General features: G+C 55.6%; 1 protein-coding gene across 14 annotated transcripts in view; it reads right to left on the bottom strand.

The window, feature by feature from the left end:
- Positions 1 to 15,852, bottom strand: part of HSPG2 (heparan sulfate proteoglycan 2) — a 99,075-nt gene that overhangs the window by 22,892 nt on the left and 60,331 nt on the right. For 7 of the 14 annotated variants that reach the window (XM_047723770.1, XM_047723777.1, XM_047723782.1 and 4 more), the window contains 20 exons: positions 15,281 to 15,364; positions 13,085 to 13,177; positions 12,733 to 12,813; positions 12,295 to 12,525; positions 10,566 to 10,679; positions 8,093 to 8,220; positions 7,920 to 8,006; positions 6,865 to 6,923; positions 6,510 to 6,677; positions 6,248 to 6,358; positions 4,220 to 4,320; positions 3,946 to 4,126; positions 2,893 to 3,018; positions 2,595 to 2,747; positions 2,372 to 2,514; positions 1,905 to 2,040; positions 1,663 to 1,817; positions 1,293 to 1,443; positions 421 to 587; positions 189 to 336 (listed from right to left, as the gene is read on the bottom strand). In XM_047723770.1, coding sequence (XP_047579726.1) covers positions 189 to 336; positions 421 to 587; positions 1,293 to 1,443; positions 1,663 to 1,817; positions 1,905 to 2,040; positions 2,372 to 2,514; positions 2,595 to 2,747; positions 2,893 to 3,018; positions 3,946 to 4,126; positions 4,220 to 4,320; positions 6,248 to 6,358; positions 6,510 to 6,677; positions 6,865 to 6,923; positions 7,920 to 8,006; positions 8,093 to 8,220; positions 10,566 to 10,679; positions 12,295 to 12,525; positions 12,733 to 12,813; positions 13,085 to 13,177; positions 15,281 to 15,364 — 2,617 coding nt within the window. The remainder of the gene's footprint in view (positions 1 to 188; positions 337 to 420; positions 588 to 1,292; positions 1,444 to 1,662; positions 1,818 to 1,904; positions 2,041 to 2,371; positions 2,515 to 2,594; positions 2,748 to 2,892; positions 3,019 to 3,945; positions 4,127 to 4,219; positions 4,321 to 6,247; positions 6,359 to 6,509; positions 6,678 to 6,864; positions 6,924 to 7,919; positions 8,007 to 8,092; positions 8,221 to 10,565; positions 10,680 to 12,294; positions 12,526 to 12,732; positions 12,814 to 13,084; positions 13,178 to 15,280; positions 15,365 to 15,852) is intronic. The other 7 variants (XM_047723778.1, XM_047723779.1, XM_047723780.1 and 4 more) reach the window with 3 other exon arrangements.

Here is a 15,852-nt window from a genome sequence, read left to right as displayed (position 1 = left end):
AGGGTAGTTCGGGAGAGGAAGAGGAGGCAGTTGCATGGCCAGGGAAAAGTGACTGGGAGATAGCGGGTCACCCGGAGAAGTGGAGTCGCCAGCTCCAGCGTGGGCCTCCTGTTCCCACCCTCCCAATGGCAGGTGGGGTCACTAGGACCTCAGCCCCCCTGCGCGCCCAGCCCTTGGCAGTTCCTCACCAGGGATGGAGCCTGCAGGGGAGCCAGAGGCCTTAATGTTGACCAGGACAGAGGTCTCCAGGGGCCCGGAGCCAAGGACCACGCGGCACACGTACTCGCCTGAGTCGGCTGGGGATACCTGGTGCAGCCGCAGCAGCGAGCCATGGGTCTGCGCGCAAACAGGGAGGGTTGGAAGGCAGCCGGAGGCATCCTATCCACCCCTCCAGCGGGCTGGTCCAGGGGACTGCTGTACCTGGTGCCGAGCTGGGAGGCTGCCCCCGCGCCTGTGCCATGTGACCTGGGCGTGGGCCTGCCCGGGCACCACGCAGTTCAGGTCCAGGGTCTGCCCTTCGGCCACATGGGAAGAGGAGGACTCGATGCGGATGGGCTGGGAGCTGCCCGGAGGGGCTCCTCCAGGAACTGGTACAGAGGAACTAGTAAGGGACCTGGGCTCCTGAGCCCCAGTCCCACAGCCCTGGGGCAGAGCGCCCTGGGACAGGACCGGGCCCTAGCGCGGGAAGGCAGATGGGAGACCTTTCTAAGGCTAGGACCATGCTTTTCCACCTCAGCACAATCAGGCCCCTGCTTCCCTCATCTACCTCCAACTTCAAATTCAAGGCCCATTTGCCCACCTGTGACTCCCTGATCTGTGATGAGCTGCCACGGCCTGTGGGCAACCAAAGCCCTTCAATGCCCAGGCTGGGCCAACAGACTCGGACAAAAACTCTACAACTCTCTTCTAGATGGCCTTTATCATCTGCTCACGCCACAGGGTAATGCTACCATTCCCATTTCACAGATGAAGGAACTGAGCCCTAAAATGTGACATGACTTAGTTCAAGGCTGATAAAAGGTGGAAGGAGGATTTAAACCCAGGTCAGCCTGACTCCCAACTCAGTTTAATCCTGACTGATGCTTCCTGACAAAATCTGAAACAGTAACCTCACTGTGAGGCCCCAGGTAAGCCAGACCAACCTTGTCCTCACCCTCTGTCCCCTCACATCCCCAAAGCCGGCCTAGAGTACCCCCTCTTGCCCTGATGTTACTGAAGAGACTGCTGCTTCCCTGGGAGCAGTAGGGAGATCCTAGGGCTCGGTCCCTGCCTGGCCCCGCTCGGCCCCTCACCTGGGGTGTAGCTAGGGCCTGAGTGGGTGCTGTGGAAGACAGAGACGATGATGGAGGCCTCCTTGGGGCCTGACTCGTTCTCCACTCGGCATACATACTCTCCAGAATCAGCTGGTGAAACCTGGGGAATCCGTAACCGGGAGCCGTGCACCTGGGACAGGGTGGGACAGAAAGGTGTGTGGACCAGAGGGGACCGTAGTCACCACTCCCTCTGAGCCTTGGTGAGTCATTCATCAAGGTCTCCCTGGCTCCGCTCCAAACTGCCCCATGACAGAAGCTGGAGAGGGAGGGAAATCAGGGTTGATGGTTGCCTGTGGAGAGCATCGAATCACCCCCAGGGCCCCTGCCACAGGCTCGGGGACCCCCATACCTGGCTGTGGGGAGGGAGAGTGCCTCCTCGCTTGTACCACGTGATGGAGGTGTGGGCCAGCCCTGCCACCACACAGTTGAGGTCCAGCGTCTGGCCTTCAGTCACAGATGGTGATGAGGACTCAATTCTGACCGGTGGGGAGCTGGCACCTGAGGCTGGGGCCAGAGGCGAATGGAGTCGGCCTTGGGAGCCCTCCCCGAGCTTTCCCCTCCCCACTGCTTCAGTCCCCAGAGGCCCCGCACCTGGAAGGACAACCACTTGGATCCTGGCCTGTGCAGTGCCCGCAGGGCTGGTGGCCACGCAGAGGTAGAAGCCGGCGTCAGCCGCCGTGATGGCCGGGATGAGCAGTGTGGCGATGTCTGTGCGCTCGGACCGGGCCTGCCGCACAGTGAGAAGGGTCAGCTGCCCAAGGGGGCGAGGCAGCCTGGCGAGGGCTAGCCAGCCGGGATGGGCAGAGGCAAGCACAGAGCCAATACCGGGGCTCAGTTAGACACAGAGGGCAGAGCCAGGCGGCAAAGCAAGAGGCCGACAGGGGCTACCTGCTCGGGTACACCGGACAGGAGGTCTGAGCAGGCTGTTATTCTGGATGTGAGGAAAACCGGAGGGGAGGAGATGGGGAAGGAAGTGGAGGCAGGAAGGTGGGAAGCGAAGGTGGCAGGTGCTGGAACCCTGCTGAGCCTGACGGCCTGGCCCAGACAGCTCTCCTCACCTGTGGGGGGAGGCTGCCCCCTTCCTTCTTCCAGGTGATGGTGGCGCTGGGCACACCCGCAGCCCTGCAGTACAGCCTCACAGTGCGGCCTTCGTACACCTGAGTCCTCTCTGGACTCACCTGGACCCTGGGCCCGCTGCCCCCTGTGCACAGAACCCCGTGAAAACAGCCCTCTGGATGGTCCGGGTGCTCCCAAGCTCCGCCCTCAGTCCTGTCCCCTCACCGTGCACGTGGAGCACGGCCCTGGCTACATGCTGCCCGATGCTGTTACGGGCACGACACAGGTACTGCGCTTGATCCGAGGGCTGGACAGCTGGCAGGCGCAGGATGCCGCCGTGGATCTGTGCCTTCTGAGGGAGCTGGCCCCCAGGGCCCCCTGATGGAGAGGGGGTGGTCAGCAACCCTGGGACTGGCATAGCTAAGCCTGCCGGCTTGCAGACCCCACAGTCTCCAGTCCTGCCCCTGCCTCCCCACCCATCCAGGAGTGGGGGGCCCTGTGGGCAGTCCTGACACGGCTTCACCTGTCCAGTCGAGGGTGGGTGCGGGGTTCCCTGTGGCGCTGCAGCGGAACTCGGCCATCTGCCCGGGCTGCACGGTGAGCTGCGGTGGGTGGATGGAGACCACGGGGGCAGACGGGGTACCCGAGGCTGATGGGGGAGGAGGGGGGGATGCAGTCAGGGTGGGGAGTATCCCCCTTGCTGCTGCTCTCTCTGCCTCTGCTCTAGCCCCCTGTGGCTGTCTGTTCACAGAGTGGCCACAGGAAGCTTTGAAAATGTCCATGGGATCTTCATACTTCCCCACTTTAGGCCCGGCCGTGGCTCCCAGGAGCTTTTAAGATAAAATCTGAACTCCCTGCTGTGAACCACCTTTGCTCACAGCTTCAAGTTCCTCACCTACAACCCCCACTTTAAAAAAATTATTTATTTATTTATTTGAGAAAGAGAGAGAGCGTGTGCACAAGTGGTCAGGGGAGAAGCAGACTGCCCTGTCAAGCAGGGAGCCAGACAAGGGGCTCTCTCCTGGGACTTCGGGATCATGACCTGAGTGGAAGGCAGACAGACTGAGCCACCCCGGTGCCCCTCACCTACCCCCTTCCATAGCTCCAGCTACACCAGCCCTGACGGTGCTCAAACACATCAAAATGCTCCTGCTTCAGGGCCTTTGCACATGCTGCTTCCTGCGCCAAGAACACTCTGCCAGCTCTTCAAGTGGCTGAACACCTTGTTTTCTTTCAGCTCTCGGCCCAGATATCACCTCCTCAGAGAGGCCCAGCCTGACCACCCCGCGGAGAGTAGCCACCCTCCTCCCACCTCACTGTATACTCCTATCCCAGCCCTCATCGCCATGTGGAATTACGCTGCTTGCTCATTTGTTCCCAGACTTACTGCATCCCTATCACTACATGTAGCGTGGGAGGGCAGAGCTCCTCCCCTCCCCTTTTCTTCCATCTAGCCGGGACCTAGCACTCCGGAGATGTTCACGAACAGCCCCCTGAACAGACAGGCTTGCTAGTCCTGGTGGGCATGGGAGAAGGCTGCAGGGGGATGGGCCAGTCATGGCAATGACCCGCGTACCTTGCACATGCAGTGTGGCTGTGCCCTGGTCCATGGCGAACATGTTAGAGCCGGTGCACACGTAAGTGCCCGCGTCACTCGGCTGGACGTTGCGAATGGTCAGGATGCCGTTGAAGTCCATGGCCCTGGCTGGCAGCTTCCCGTTGTGCAGGCGGGTCCAAACGAGGGTGTAAGCTGGAGACTATGCGCGGGGCCAGGAGAATGGACAGCTTGTCAGAGCAGACGCCAGAAGGCAGAGCCTCCCTCCCTGAAGTCCCTGCCCGGCTCTGCCCACCTTGCTTTTGGCCGTGCAGATGAAGGTGACGTCGGCTCCAGGGCGCACGCTCTGGCTGCGTTGCTCCTCCACGGTCACCGTGATGGGCTTGCTTGGAGCCTCTGCGGGGACAGGAGGCCCCCCGTGAGCTGGGTGCTGGCTGGGCTCTTGTCCTGTGGCTGCTTTCTCTCTCTCCATCACCCTGTCTGGGAGGGGATTCCCTCCCAGGCTGGCTTCCATTCCACTGTGTTCCCTGGTGCCTCCCTCCCTCATCCTGGCTCAACCCCGTGGTCCACCTTCTTCCTGCTGGCACTGAGCCGCCGCGGGCTGTGCTCTGACAGCCTCTTGCCACGAGCCCACCTGGCTCCACTTCAGGATTACCGACCACAAAACCGCTCTCGACACTTCACTCCAACTGGCCTCCTCTGTCCGGTGGGAGTCTCCTTCCTCCCCAACAATTTTGCACCTTCTCCCAACCTCTCCACACACCTGCACCCCCTTCCACGTCCTTGGCTAAGGGCTTCAATTCACACTTGCTGAGGCAATCGAAACTACCAGGCCGTTATCTACCAGGCAGATGACTTCATTCATCTTCCCAAACCTACCCACCCTCCCTCTGCCTCGTCCCTGCAGGAAGAGACCCTTCCCTCCCATCCCCCATCCCCATCCTGTCTTTCCATGCCCCAAAGGGCTTCCTCCACGGGCTCTCTTGCTACGTCAGTCCCTCCTCTCTCTCTTGATCATTCTAGAATTTCCTTTCGAAAACACTCCCGTGATCTCATACTCTCTCTTCAGCTACTGCCTTATTTCTTGGCCTTCCTTCAGAACCAAGACTCTTGACAGCATTGTCTATATTTGCTGTCTACATTCGCCTCCATTCTTTGTCTTTCTCTCATCTGGTTTCTACCCTTCCTCTGCACTGAAAGTGCCTCTTGTCAAAGCATGACCTTCAAGAGTCACTGCTCTGCTCACATCTGACTTCCCCAGGGCAGCCGGTGAGGCCGACCGTGCCTTTCCAGAAGCCCCCTCCCCACGACCCCAAACATACCACATCCCCCTGCTCTCTTCCTATCTCACTGGCTGCAACTGCTTCACCCCCTTTCGCTGTCCTCTCTCTTCAACTCGACATGTTTGAGCTGGAGCTCCTTGGGGGCTTCGTAGGCCCTGTCCTTGAGCCACGCTCTCACTGGGTAATTCCATTCTGTTCCATGGCTTTCAACACCTTCTCTGTGCCGAGAGTTCTTGAACGCATTTCTCTGCCGGGACCTCTTTCCTGAATTCCAGGCTTCCATCCCAAAATGCATGCCTGATATACATGCTTAGATGTTTTCTTAATTCCATCAAACTTCAACAAGTCCAAAACCAACCCTGTGATGCCCTCTGACCTGTCTGTGGCAGGCGCTGCTGGTGCCCTGTTCATGTCCCCTTGCCATGTCACTTCCCGCCTGCCTGACTTCTGCCAGCTGCTGTACTGTTATGCCCGAGGTCATTCTCAGACCACTGGAGACTCCTGTGCCTCCTAACCCCCAGAGGTAGTGCAGAACACAGGGGACCTGGTGCTCCTAGACAAGGCCTCGATCAATCAACCCTGAGGGGCAGGGTGATGCCAATGTGCACAGCTTACTCGAGAGTTTCTCAGAATTTCAGCCCACGGTGGGAATGTGCTCGGTCACATGCCCTTTACAGGATGCCCTCTCTTTCCTACCTCACCTCACCTTCCAAATAAACCACCGGCATGTACATGCTCATCCTGGACTCAGCTTTGGGGGAGCCCCAGTGAAAACACTCTCCTGCTGTGCCTACTTCATCTCAGTACAAGGCACCTCATTTGCCTACCTGCTGGAGGCCACAGCCCTGGGCATCAACCTAGCCTTTCTTTCTCTCTCACTGACCACAGCCAAATCCTGCCAGTTCTGTCCCTAAAACTAGCGTCTACTCCATCATCTCTCCATCTCCATGGCCAGCACCCCCGTCCAAGCATCACCACCCCCTCACTGTGTCTACAGTCCAGCCACACAGGGCCTGGGGAGGCGGGGAACAGGGACTCACCGGTGACCAGCAGCTCTGCCCGGCTGCTGTTGGCATGATGGAGATTACGACAGGTGCAGATGTAGACGCCGGCATCCGAGGGCTGGACACTGGGAAAGTGGAGCTCAGAGCCTGGTGGGGAGTGGTTGGGAGCTCATGAGGGCAGAGGCACCGCCTCTCCCATCCGGTCTTGTGTGTAAGGACAGGATCCCAGCAAACAGGCCTGTGCCTTCCCTCCCACTGGGGTGGCTCACAGGGCCGAGGGGCCCAGGGTCCTGGGTACCTTGATGTCGCTGCTGGGTGCTGCTGGGCATGGGACGCCCATCCTCACGGGACCAGTAGAAGTAGTGGGGTGAGCTCCCGCTGACCTGGCACCGCAGGGAGTGGGAGCCACCTTGGGGTACTATGCTCCGAGCTGGATGCACCTGGACCACCAGTGGGGGTGCAATTGCTAGAGGCAAGACAGGAGAGGCTATTCAGGCAGGAGGCTCCCAGCTCGAGCCATTGTGTCATGTCTGTCTCCCCAAAGACTGGCATGCCACACCCTCAGCCCTGTCTCCCTGGACACAGCAGCTCTCCAACTCCCGAGGCTCACCGCCTTGCCCATCCCCCTCTCCTGGGCCCCTGATCCCACTTACCTTGTGGCAGGCACCGGCCCCCCTGCACGTTGGGGTTACCCACGTAACCTGGGGCACATCTGTAAGGAGGAACAAAGCTCAGCTCTGTCAGGCCCCAGGTCCCACGGGGCTCGGTGCCTCACAGTGGACTTGGGGAGCCAGAAGCCTGTGGGGGTGTGCCCAGTGCAGGGTGGGGAAGCTCTCAACTCTGGAAGGACTTTAGAGACTGAAGAGGCCCCAACACAGGGCCTCACTGAGCTGAGAAAGGGGAGCACAGGGCAATGTCAGCAGATTGGACAATGGGGCTAATGAGGCCTTTATTCTCCAGGAAAATATTCATTCAACACACATTTGTCAAGCAACTACGATGCTAGGTTATGAAAATATGACAGTGAACATGATGAAGCTTTTGCTTCTACAGAACTCAGTTGTGGGGAAACCAACACAGGAACTATGTAGTGAGAGTGAGGGACACAGACAGGGGGCACGGACCCAGCCCTGAGAACAAGAGGCTCCCCGAGGATGGCACTGCTGAGTTGGTCAATTCCTCTGGAGCAGACTGTACCCTAGAGAACACCCCATTGCCCATAATGATATATTTATAGGACTACTCACTGTCCCGTCCTCTGTGACAGGTGGTAGGCAAACCTGAAGCCTGGGACTGAATCTGTTTCATTCACTTAATCTCCAACACCTCGGCACACTACACGGTATACAGTAGATGCTCAATAAAAATGTGCTGAATAGTGAATGAAGGCGAGCTCTAAAGGCTAAACCGGAGTTAGCTAGAAAGGGAAGAACGTTCCAGGTAGAGGGAACAGCATGTGGAAAGCCCTGAATATCAAGAAGTCAAGAGGTTAAGCCCACCTACAGTAGGTTTGGGTGTCAAAACTGGCAGGAGCTTGGGCGTGGCCCGAAGACAATGAGGACTCCTGGAAGGGCTTTGGGCAGGGGAGAGAGGTGATCCTGGCAGGGACCTGCCAGAGCCACAGCATCCAGGGCTCTCCCCTAGAAGTCTACCATAGACTGCCTCCCTGCTCCCGCCGCTCCTCCATTCATCCTGTTTGCCAACTTACTGCTCACAGTACTGGCCTGTGTAGCCAGGTTCGCAGGCTGTGCAGCGATACCCACCAGTCCCCAGGCTCTCACAGGTGCGGGAGAACCTGGGACAGAGGAGGCAGAGGTCAGGCCCCAGGATGCCCACTCTCCACCCCACATCCTCTGCACGCCCCCCCAGGAGGGCACCCACATGTTCTCAGGGTTGGCGAGCGGGCAGGCGCAGGGCTGGCAGTCCTCCGGGGTCCCAGCCGTGGCGTCTCCGTAGTAGCCAGGCGCACACAGCTCGCAGAACTCCCCGGCGGCGTGGTGTTGACACTGCTACAAGGTACAAGAGCGTCGGCAACGTTTACCAAAAACTGTACAATTTTGCAATTCCCGGATTTGAAAGTGCCATGTTTTTGAGTTTTTGTTTTTGTTTTTTTAAGATTTTACATATTTGACACAGAGAGAGCAAGGGAGAGGGACAGAAAGCAAGCACAAACAGGGGGAGCTTCCAGCAGGGGAGAAGCAGGCTTCCCGCTGAGCACGAAGCCCAACGTGGGGCTCGATCCTAGGATCCTGGGATCATGATCCGAGCTGAAAGGCAGCCGCTTAACCCACCGAGCCACCGAGGTGCCCCGTTTGTGAGCCTATCTTAAAGCAATAATTGTAGAATGGCAGCAAGCTGTCGCTGCAGGGTGACCCTCAGTGGAGTTTAGAAGGGCCAATTGCCGGGAACAAAGATGAACAGGGACCTGGACGGATGAAAATGAACATCCACCCCCCACAGCTATCCAAAAGGATGATGTCAATATATCACTGTAGGTTCACTCTATTGGAATTTAAATTAAAAATTTAATTAAAAAAATTTTTTAAAGATTTATTTGAGAGAGAGAAAGAGTGTGCACATGAGCCTACGTGAGCAATGAGAGGGCCAGGGGACAGGGAGACAGAGAATCCCAAGCAGACTCCCACACTGAGCATGGAGCCCAACACGGGGCTCGATCCCATGACCCCGAGATCATGATCTGAGCTGAAACCAAGAGTTGGGCATTCAACTGACTGAACCACCCAGGTGCCCCAATACAAATATTTTTAAAAAGGATGATGTTGATCGTACATTTTTTTTCTTAAAAGATCTTCTTTATTGGGGCGCCTGGGTGGCTCAGTCAGTTAAGTGTCTGCCTTTAGCTCAGGTCATGATCCTGGGGTCCTGGGATCCAGTCCCACATCGGGATCCCTGCTCAGTGAGGAACCTGCTTCTCCCTCTCCCTCTGCTGCTCCCCCTGCTTGTGCTCGCGCTCTCTCTGTCAAATAAATAAATTAAAAAAAAAAAAGATTTTATTATTAACATATAATGCATTATTTGCTCAGGGGTACAGATCTGTGAATTGACAGGCTTATACACTTCACAGCACTCACCACAGCATATACCCTCCCCAATGTCCATAACCCCACCACCCTCTCCTTACCCCCCTCCCCCCAGCAACCCTCAGTTTGTTTGGTGAGATTAAGAGTCTCTTACGGTTTGTCTGCCTCCCGATAATAAAAAATATATATAATAAAAAAAAGATTTTCCTTATTTACTTGAGAGAGTGAAAGTGAATAAGAGAGAGAGAAAACAGGAGTGGGGGGAGGAGCAGAGGGAGAAGCAGACTCCCTTGACTGCACTTTACATTCGTCTACCCAACACCTGTGACATCAGAGAAACGCAAAGGTATACACCTGGGTAGGTGGGGCAGAGCTTTGTAATTCATGCTTCGTCATAAAAATATGTGTGGGTTTTATGTTCTCCAATGAGATTCACGTTTGTTTTATTAACAGAGTCTGCTGCTTGCTCTGCATTTAGCTGGGGGTCTGTCAACCACCCAGTCCTCGGCCCTGGTGGGTGGGGGGCTCTACACAGACACAGACACAGATAGATACACAGATACACAGACACACACACACACACCACTCTGAAAAGTTCCCAGACAAGTAATAGTTTAATGATCTGGAAAGACGTTCATGAACTTGTTTTTTTTTTTGTTTTTGTTTTTGTTTTTGTTTTTTTTAAAGATTTTATTATTTATTTTGACAGAGAGAGATCACAAGTAGACAGAGAGGCAGGCAGGCGGAGAGAGAGAGAGAGAGAGAGGGAAGCAGGCTCCCTGTCAAGCAGAGAGCCCGATGCGGGACTCGATCCCAGGACCCTGAGATCATGACCTGAGCCTAAGGCAGCGGCTTAACCCACTGAGCCACCCAGGCGCCCCCGTTCATGAACTTGTAAGCAAAAAAGCTGATCATCAAACACAATGAAGCTATGTTTATTTGTAAAACAAAAGACATATTGGTATGTGTAAATATGTGCCCAGAAAAAGAACGAAAGAGTTCTACCCGCACTAATGCGGACAGTGATTACCTCCAGGTGGTAGGATTATAGGACATTTTTACTTTCTTTTTGGCTTGTCTCTGTAGCCTGATGCTTCCACAGAGAACGAGTGTCACTCTAGTGAGAGGACAGAGCAGGAAGCAAAGTTTTCTTTATAGAGAAAATGTTATTCCCTCTTCTGGGCACCCCCCACCCCCCATAGACTTCTGGTCCAAGGCCTACTTGCCCAAGCTTGCCCCTCCCTGCCTCCCAGGCAGGCCCTGTGCCCCACCCAGGCCCAGACCAACTGATCTCTGCCCCCCGTATGGCTTACCGAGCAGGCCCCCGTCTCTGGGTGGCACAGGTCTGAGTGGCCGTTGCATTCACACAGCTCACAGTGGCCGAGGTAGAGCCCACTGCCAGTGCGCGTGTAGCCTGGGGCACAGTCCTAGGGAGAGAGGAGGGCTGGTCTCTATCTCCACTGTGGGCCCATCTGGAGCCTACAGACCAGAATCCTCTCCCTCCTGTGGCTCTCCAGTCTAGATTCCCATTGGCTCTAGGCTGGGAAATCCCGGGCCCAGCTCCTCTCCCCGACAGCATCCTCTCTCCGGAACCTCCCTCCCTCTCCTTGTGTTCACTTTCTCACCACTCAGAAGCTGGGACCGTGTCTGTCCCCATTCTGCCTGGCACCTCCACTCAGGGAATTACTGATGTCTCAGTTCACCCTTAATGGAGAACACATATCCATTTGCCCTTTTGGTTCCTGAAAATTCTGGCAGGGTCTCTCCTGAAAAACTCAACTCTTTGATGAAAACACAAGGTTCCAGAGGCCCAGATTTGGAATGAGCCCTTGGAGGTCTTCACCTTCACCTTTATACTCAGTAAATAAAGAGGCAGCACACATATTATCAAGGATGTTTTTACCCATTCTAAGTGAGTAATCATGGGTTCTGAAAACAAAGAATTTCTATTCATTACCCCTCCTTTGAAACCCCTCCAGGCCCTCCCTCTCCAACCATTTCAAAGTGATGTTTAGAAATCTGTGTTGCTTCGCTGCTGAAAATGTGCACATGGGATTCTGCTGCTCTCCCCAGGGCTTCTCCTTCAAAACGTGTTAAATTTTCTCACTTCAAAGGATATGAAGTTCGTATATTTGGATTTGAAAGTTCTTGTGGCCACAGCAAAGGGTGCACAGATGTGAAACGGAGGAGATGTATACTTTCCATTGGGGAGTTCCTGAGTCCCGGTGCTGGCTGGTCCCACACTTGACCTCTGGGCCGCCCACCTGACACAGCAGCTCTGCCCGCTCCCCTCCCTCCATCTCCCTCTTCCGTTCCAAGGACCAGTCGCCTGCTACATGCCTAGAAACGCGGCACGGTCTCCACTCAAAGCATGGGGATGCTCTTGGGTTCTCTGCAACTGACAGGCCTCTGTTCCACCCACCCTCCTGCCCTCCCTCTAAAATAGGACTCCACTGGGGTCATTCGCCAGGCCAGAGGAATTTTCCTGAGGCCCAGCATAGATCATAGCGCTCCCTTCACAGCTTGGCATTCCCTACTGAACAGAGCCTTGTTCTGGGTTAAGGAAGTGGCCCCAACCCTCCAACCCCTGCTTTCTGCGGGGGGAGGGTCCCTTCTGCATTGTAGGCTATATCCCCATACATTCCTCCTTCTAGCTTCTGCTATGTGCACCCTCCTGCCTATAACTCTACCCAGCTCCACACTGTTTACCACCTTGAGGCTTGTCTATGCTCTGCTTTGGCCAAGGGTAATTTGTATCTGGTGCTGTCTCCCTGTCTCTGGGGAGCAAGAGCTGGGTCTTAGCCTTGGCCGAGTGTAGCTGGAAGCCCTTGGGTAAGCCACTCACCCTTCAGAGCCTCTATTCAAAAAAAATCTGTTCAAAGGGGATAATTCCATATCTCTCGTGGGTGTCCGGAAGAATAAATGAGACACCATGCAGGACATGATCATTAAGGCAGCCATCACAGGCCACGGAAATGCCAGTTGGCTGGCTTGCTGACCCAGCTGAACTAGAGCAGAAGCACCTAGGCTGGCCATACTCACTTGGCAGGATAAACCAACATAGCCCGGGGGACAGCGGCATTCCTCCACCTCCAGGGCTCGGGGTCCTGCTGAGGGCCCAGGCTGGGCCACCTCCAGACTGACAGAGCTGATGCTGGCTGCCAGTGGCATTGAGGAGAATGTGGCCCGGACCAGGAGCTCATCCAGGTCGGCCAGTGCCATCAGGAGATGCTCCCGCGTGGCTGGCTGCCCGTCAGGCCGGTGCCAGAATTCCTGGGGGGTGGGGTGGGGTGGGGACAACAGCAAGAGTGGGTGAGGGGTGTTGGACTTTGTGGGCTAGTCCCGCAGCATCCCCTACCCAAACCCCTGGCCTCCAGGCACTGGCTGGGGATAGGCAGGGGTAGCTGGCATCAGAGCTGGGCTCCAAAGCAGGGTGAGCGCTAAGAAGGGTCAGCCAGGATGTGGTTGGGCGACCCTCACCTCTCGGAGAGTGATCTCGAAGCTCTTCCTCTCGGAGCCTTGCAGAGCTGGCTGGGAAGCCACCAGCATGATGTTGTTGCCCTGGGGAGACAGCAGCAGGGTTGGGAGGGGAACCCAATCTCTGTAACACCAACCTCCCGCTCTCTGATTTCCCAAGCTCATGTGCCCAAAGGAATCAGGTATGTGTTCACTGCCCCCTTCTCCCAGCAGCGGGGCCTCTGCCAGGGTAGTGTCTAACCAGATGGTGAGGGTGGGAGGAAATGGGCCTCAGCCCCCCAGCTCGTGCCAGGCCGGCAGAGTGCTGGGCTGAAAGGACAGAGGGCGCCCGCCCGGCTGGAGTCCACGTGCTCACCGTGATCTGGACATCAGGGTCGGACAGTGGGCTGCCCTGCCCTCCGGCTGTATAGGAAAGGGTGTATCGCAGCTTTCCGCCATAAGCCGCCACCTGCATAGAGGCAAGCCCTGTTGTAGTCAGAGCCTGATTCTGCCTTCAGTGGCCCTAACAGCCAGAGGCAGAGCCTCTCAAGGCAGTTTTGCACCGGTGCTGTCCCCTCCATTCAACCAGAGGCCCCTGTGCATGGCATCTGGTTACCTAGAAGACAGGACATCCCTCATTTCTTTCAGTCTGGGACCTGCTGGCGGGGCCCCTGAGCAGCCTTGACGACTCAGCCAACAAGTTTCAATCCCCTTTCCATTTGAAGAAACTTCCATAAAGTAGACAGGGGTACTGACAGTGACCATCACGAGCAGGCCATAGAAGGTTCAAAAGTTCCCAGCCATGCGGGTAGGGTTGAGGGTGGGCCTTCAGAGGTCTTGTCTCTCAGGCAGGTGGGTTTTGTCTGCTGAGAATCCACTTCCCAGCCTTTTGCAAACTGTAGCCCTGGTTTCCTTTCAAGGAAGCTCTGTCCTACAGAACAACGCCCATGTCGTTTGAGGGCAGACGTGAGCCAGGTCTGGCCAAGGGGCATGTTCCACCACCTTCCTTCCCCTCCGTTGGGGTGGACATGAAAACCTGCCACTTCTGCTCTTTCAACTGGAACAGAGATACTCCCTTTACTAGTCGGACTGGAAGCCAGAGAATGATGCTCATCAAGATGAAAGTCCTAAGCAGCCCCTGGACCCAGCCATGCCTGATGCCAACATCCTTGGATTTTGTAGTTACAAAAGCCAATAGATTCTCTGTCACACACAAGCCAGCTGGACTTGGGTTTTCTGTTATTCATAACTGGAAGGGTCCCTGGGCTGCCTGCTGGGGGCTTTCACGGGAGCCGCTGAGGCCCTGGCTCCACCCCAGAACTTTCTCTCGTCTGCCACCAGGGCAGAAATTCAGATCAACACCAGTGTGTCGTCCTCGCCTATGTGTTCATTTGTGTGTTCAGGCAGTTGGTGAGCATTTGTTAAATGCCTACTGACGACATGCTAGGCACGGTGTGAGCTACCTCAGTCCTGAGGATGTTCTCTACAAGTTCAGAGTGAGGTATAACTGGATAACGGTGGAACAACTAGTTTCCTGCTTGCTTTGGACGCTGGCAAGTTCATCGTCACATCCAGGACCCAGCTGCCAGGAGTGCACAGGAGGGTGGCTCAGGGAGCAGACTCTCAAGTGTGAGACCGGAGTTCCACATCCAGCTGTCCTGGCTGCACAGCCCTGGACAACTCACTTAACCTCTCTGAGCCCCGCTTCCCTCCCGATGGAAACGTCAGTAAAAAGTAGCTTGAGGGACGCCTGGGTGGCTCATTTGGTTAAGCGGCTGCTTTCGGCTCAGGTCATGATCCCAGTGTCCTGGGATCGAGTCCCACATCGGGCTCCTTGCTCGGCAGGGAACCTGCTTCTCCCTCTGCCTCTGCCTGCCTCTCTGTCTGCCTGTGCTCGCTCGCTCTCTCTCCCTCTGTCCCTGACAAATTAAAAAAAAAAAAAAAATCTTAAAAAAAAAAAAAAGTAGCTTGAAGGGTAGCATGAAGACGTAGTAATACAGGCCGTACAAAACACTGCCCAGAGCAGAGTGCCCACAGAGCACACGGCCTGCAGGCTTGCCAGCTTCTCAGGACTCCTGGCTCTACCCTCGGCTTTAGCCCGTCTTTCTTATCCTCATCACCCCTGGACCACACTGTCCTATCTGCTTCTCCAAATATTTTATTACACATTATGTGTATTCTTAAGAGGCACTCTTGTGTTTGGAACAGGCCAGAGCCAATGTCAATCCTAACACTAATGCCAATGGTAGTAGCAATGATATTGACAGTGTTGATGACGACAGGAATGACCGTGAGACAAACACTACACTGTGGGAGGCCAGGGTCGTCTTCTGTCCGTACGTAACACAGCGCACAGGAGGTGCTAAATTAATGCTCCCTGAAGGAATGAATGCAGAGCCAAGGTCCAGGTCAGGGATCTGGATTCAGGTGTTGGACCCCAGGCAAGTCTCTTCCCCTTTCTGAGCTTTGGTCTACCCATCTGTATCATAAAGGGCTTTGACAAAGCGCTCTCGAATATTTTGGGATTCAGTGATACCCTGCTACCCCCCAAGTCCTTGTCACTCCTTGTTACCTTGTTCCCCAGGAAGGCTTGGGGCAGCTGCCAATAATAGAGACTCCCAGGAAGCAGAGAGAAGCCTTCATAGGAGAGAGAGAACTAGGACAGAAGGATAGGCGGTGAGAGCTGAGGGGGTTGGGGTGAGGTGGAAGGATGGTGAGAGCACAGTTACAGTCCTGGTAGGGACATGTACACAGGCATGCACGCACACACATACCCTTGAGGGAGGCCCCGGGGGCGGGGGCAGAGGGATAGAAGCCCCCAGCCCAGAGCTCAAGTTCTGGCCCTGCTCTTGGGACAACTTGCTCCCCATCTCTGGACCCAGATACCACTTCAACTGCTGTCCCTGAGCATGGCTGGACTGGTGTCTCCTCGTGTCTGCTGTGTGCCTCTTGGGAACCCCACGATGACTTATATGGCACACCAGAGAACTTTTAAAAATTTCGTGGGTATTGTGTATTGGAAAATGTATATGACTAGCACAAATGAGGTAGTATGTGACTAATTTAAAGGGAAATAAATCTGAGGGACCCCTGGCTGGCTTAGTCGGTGGAGCAGGAGACTCTTGATTTTGGGGTCGTGGGTTT

This window comes from Lutra lutra, chromosome 4, assembly GCF_902655055.1.
Source record: "Lutra lutra chromosome 4, mLutLut1.2, whole genome shotgun sequence".
Lineage (NCBI taxonomy): Eukaryota > Metazoa > Chordata > Mammalia > Carnivora > Mustelidae > Lutra > Lutra lutra.
Note: the sequence above shows the minus strand (reverse complement) of the source record. Positions and strands in the feature narration are given on the sequence as shown.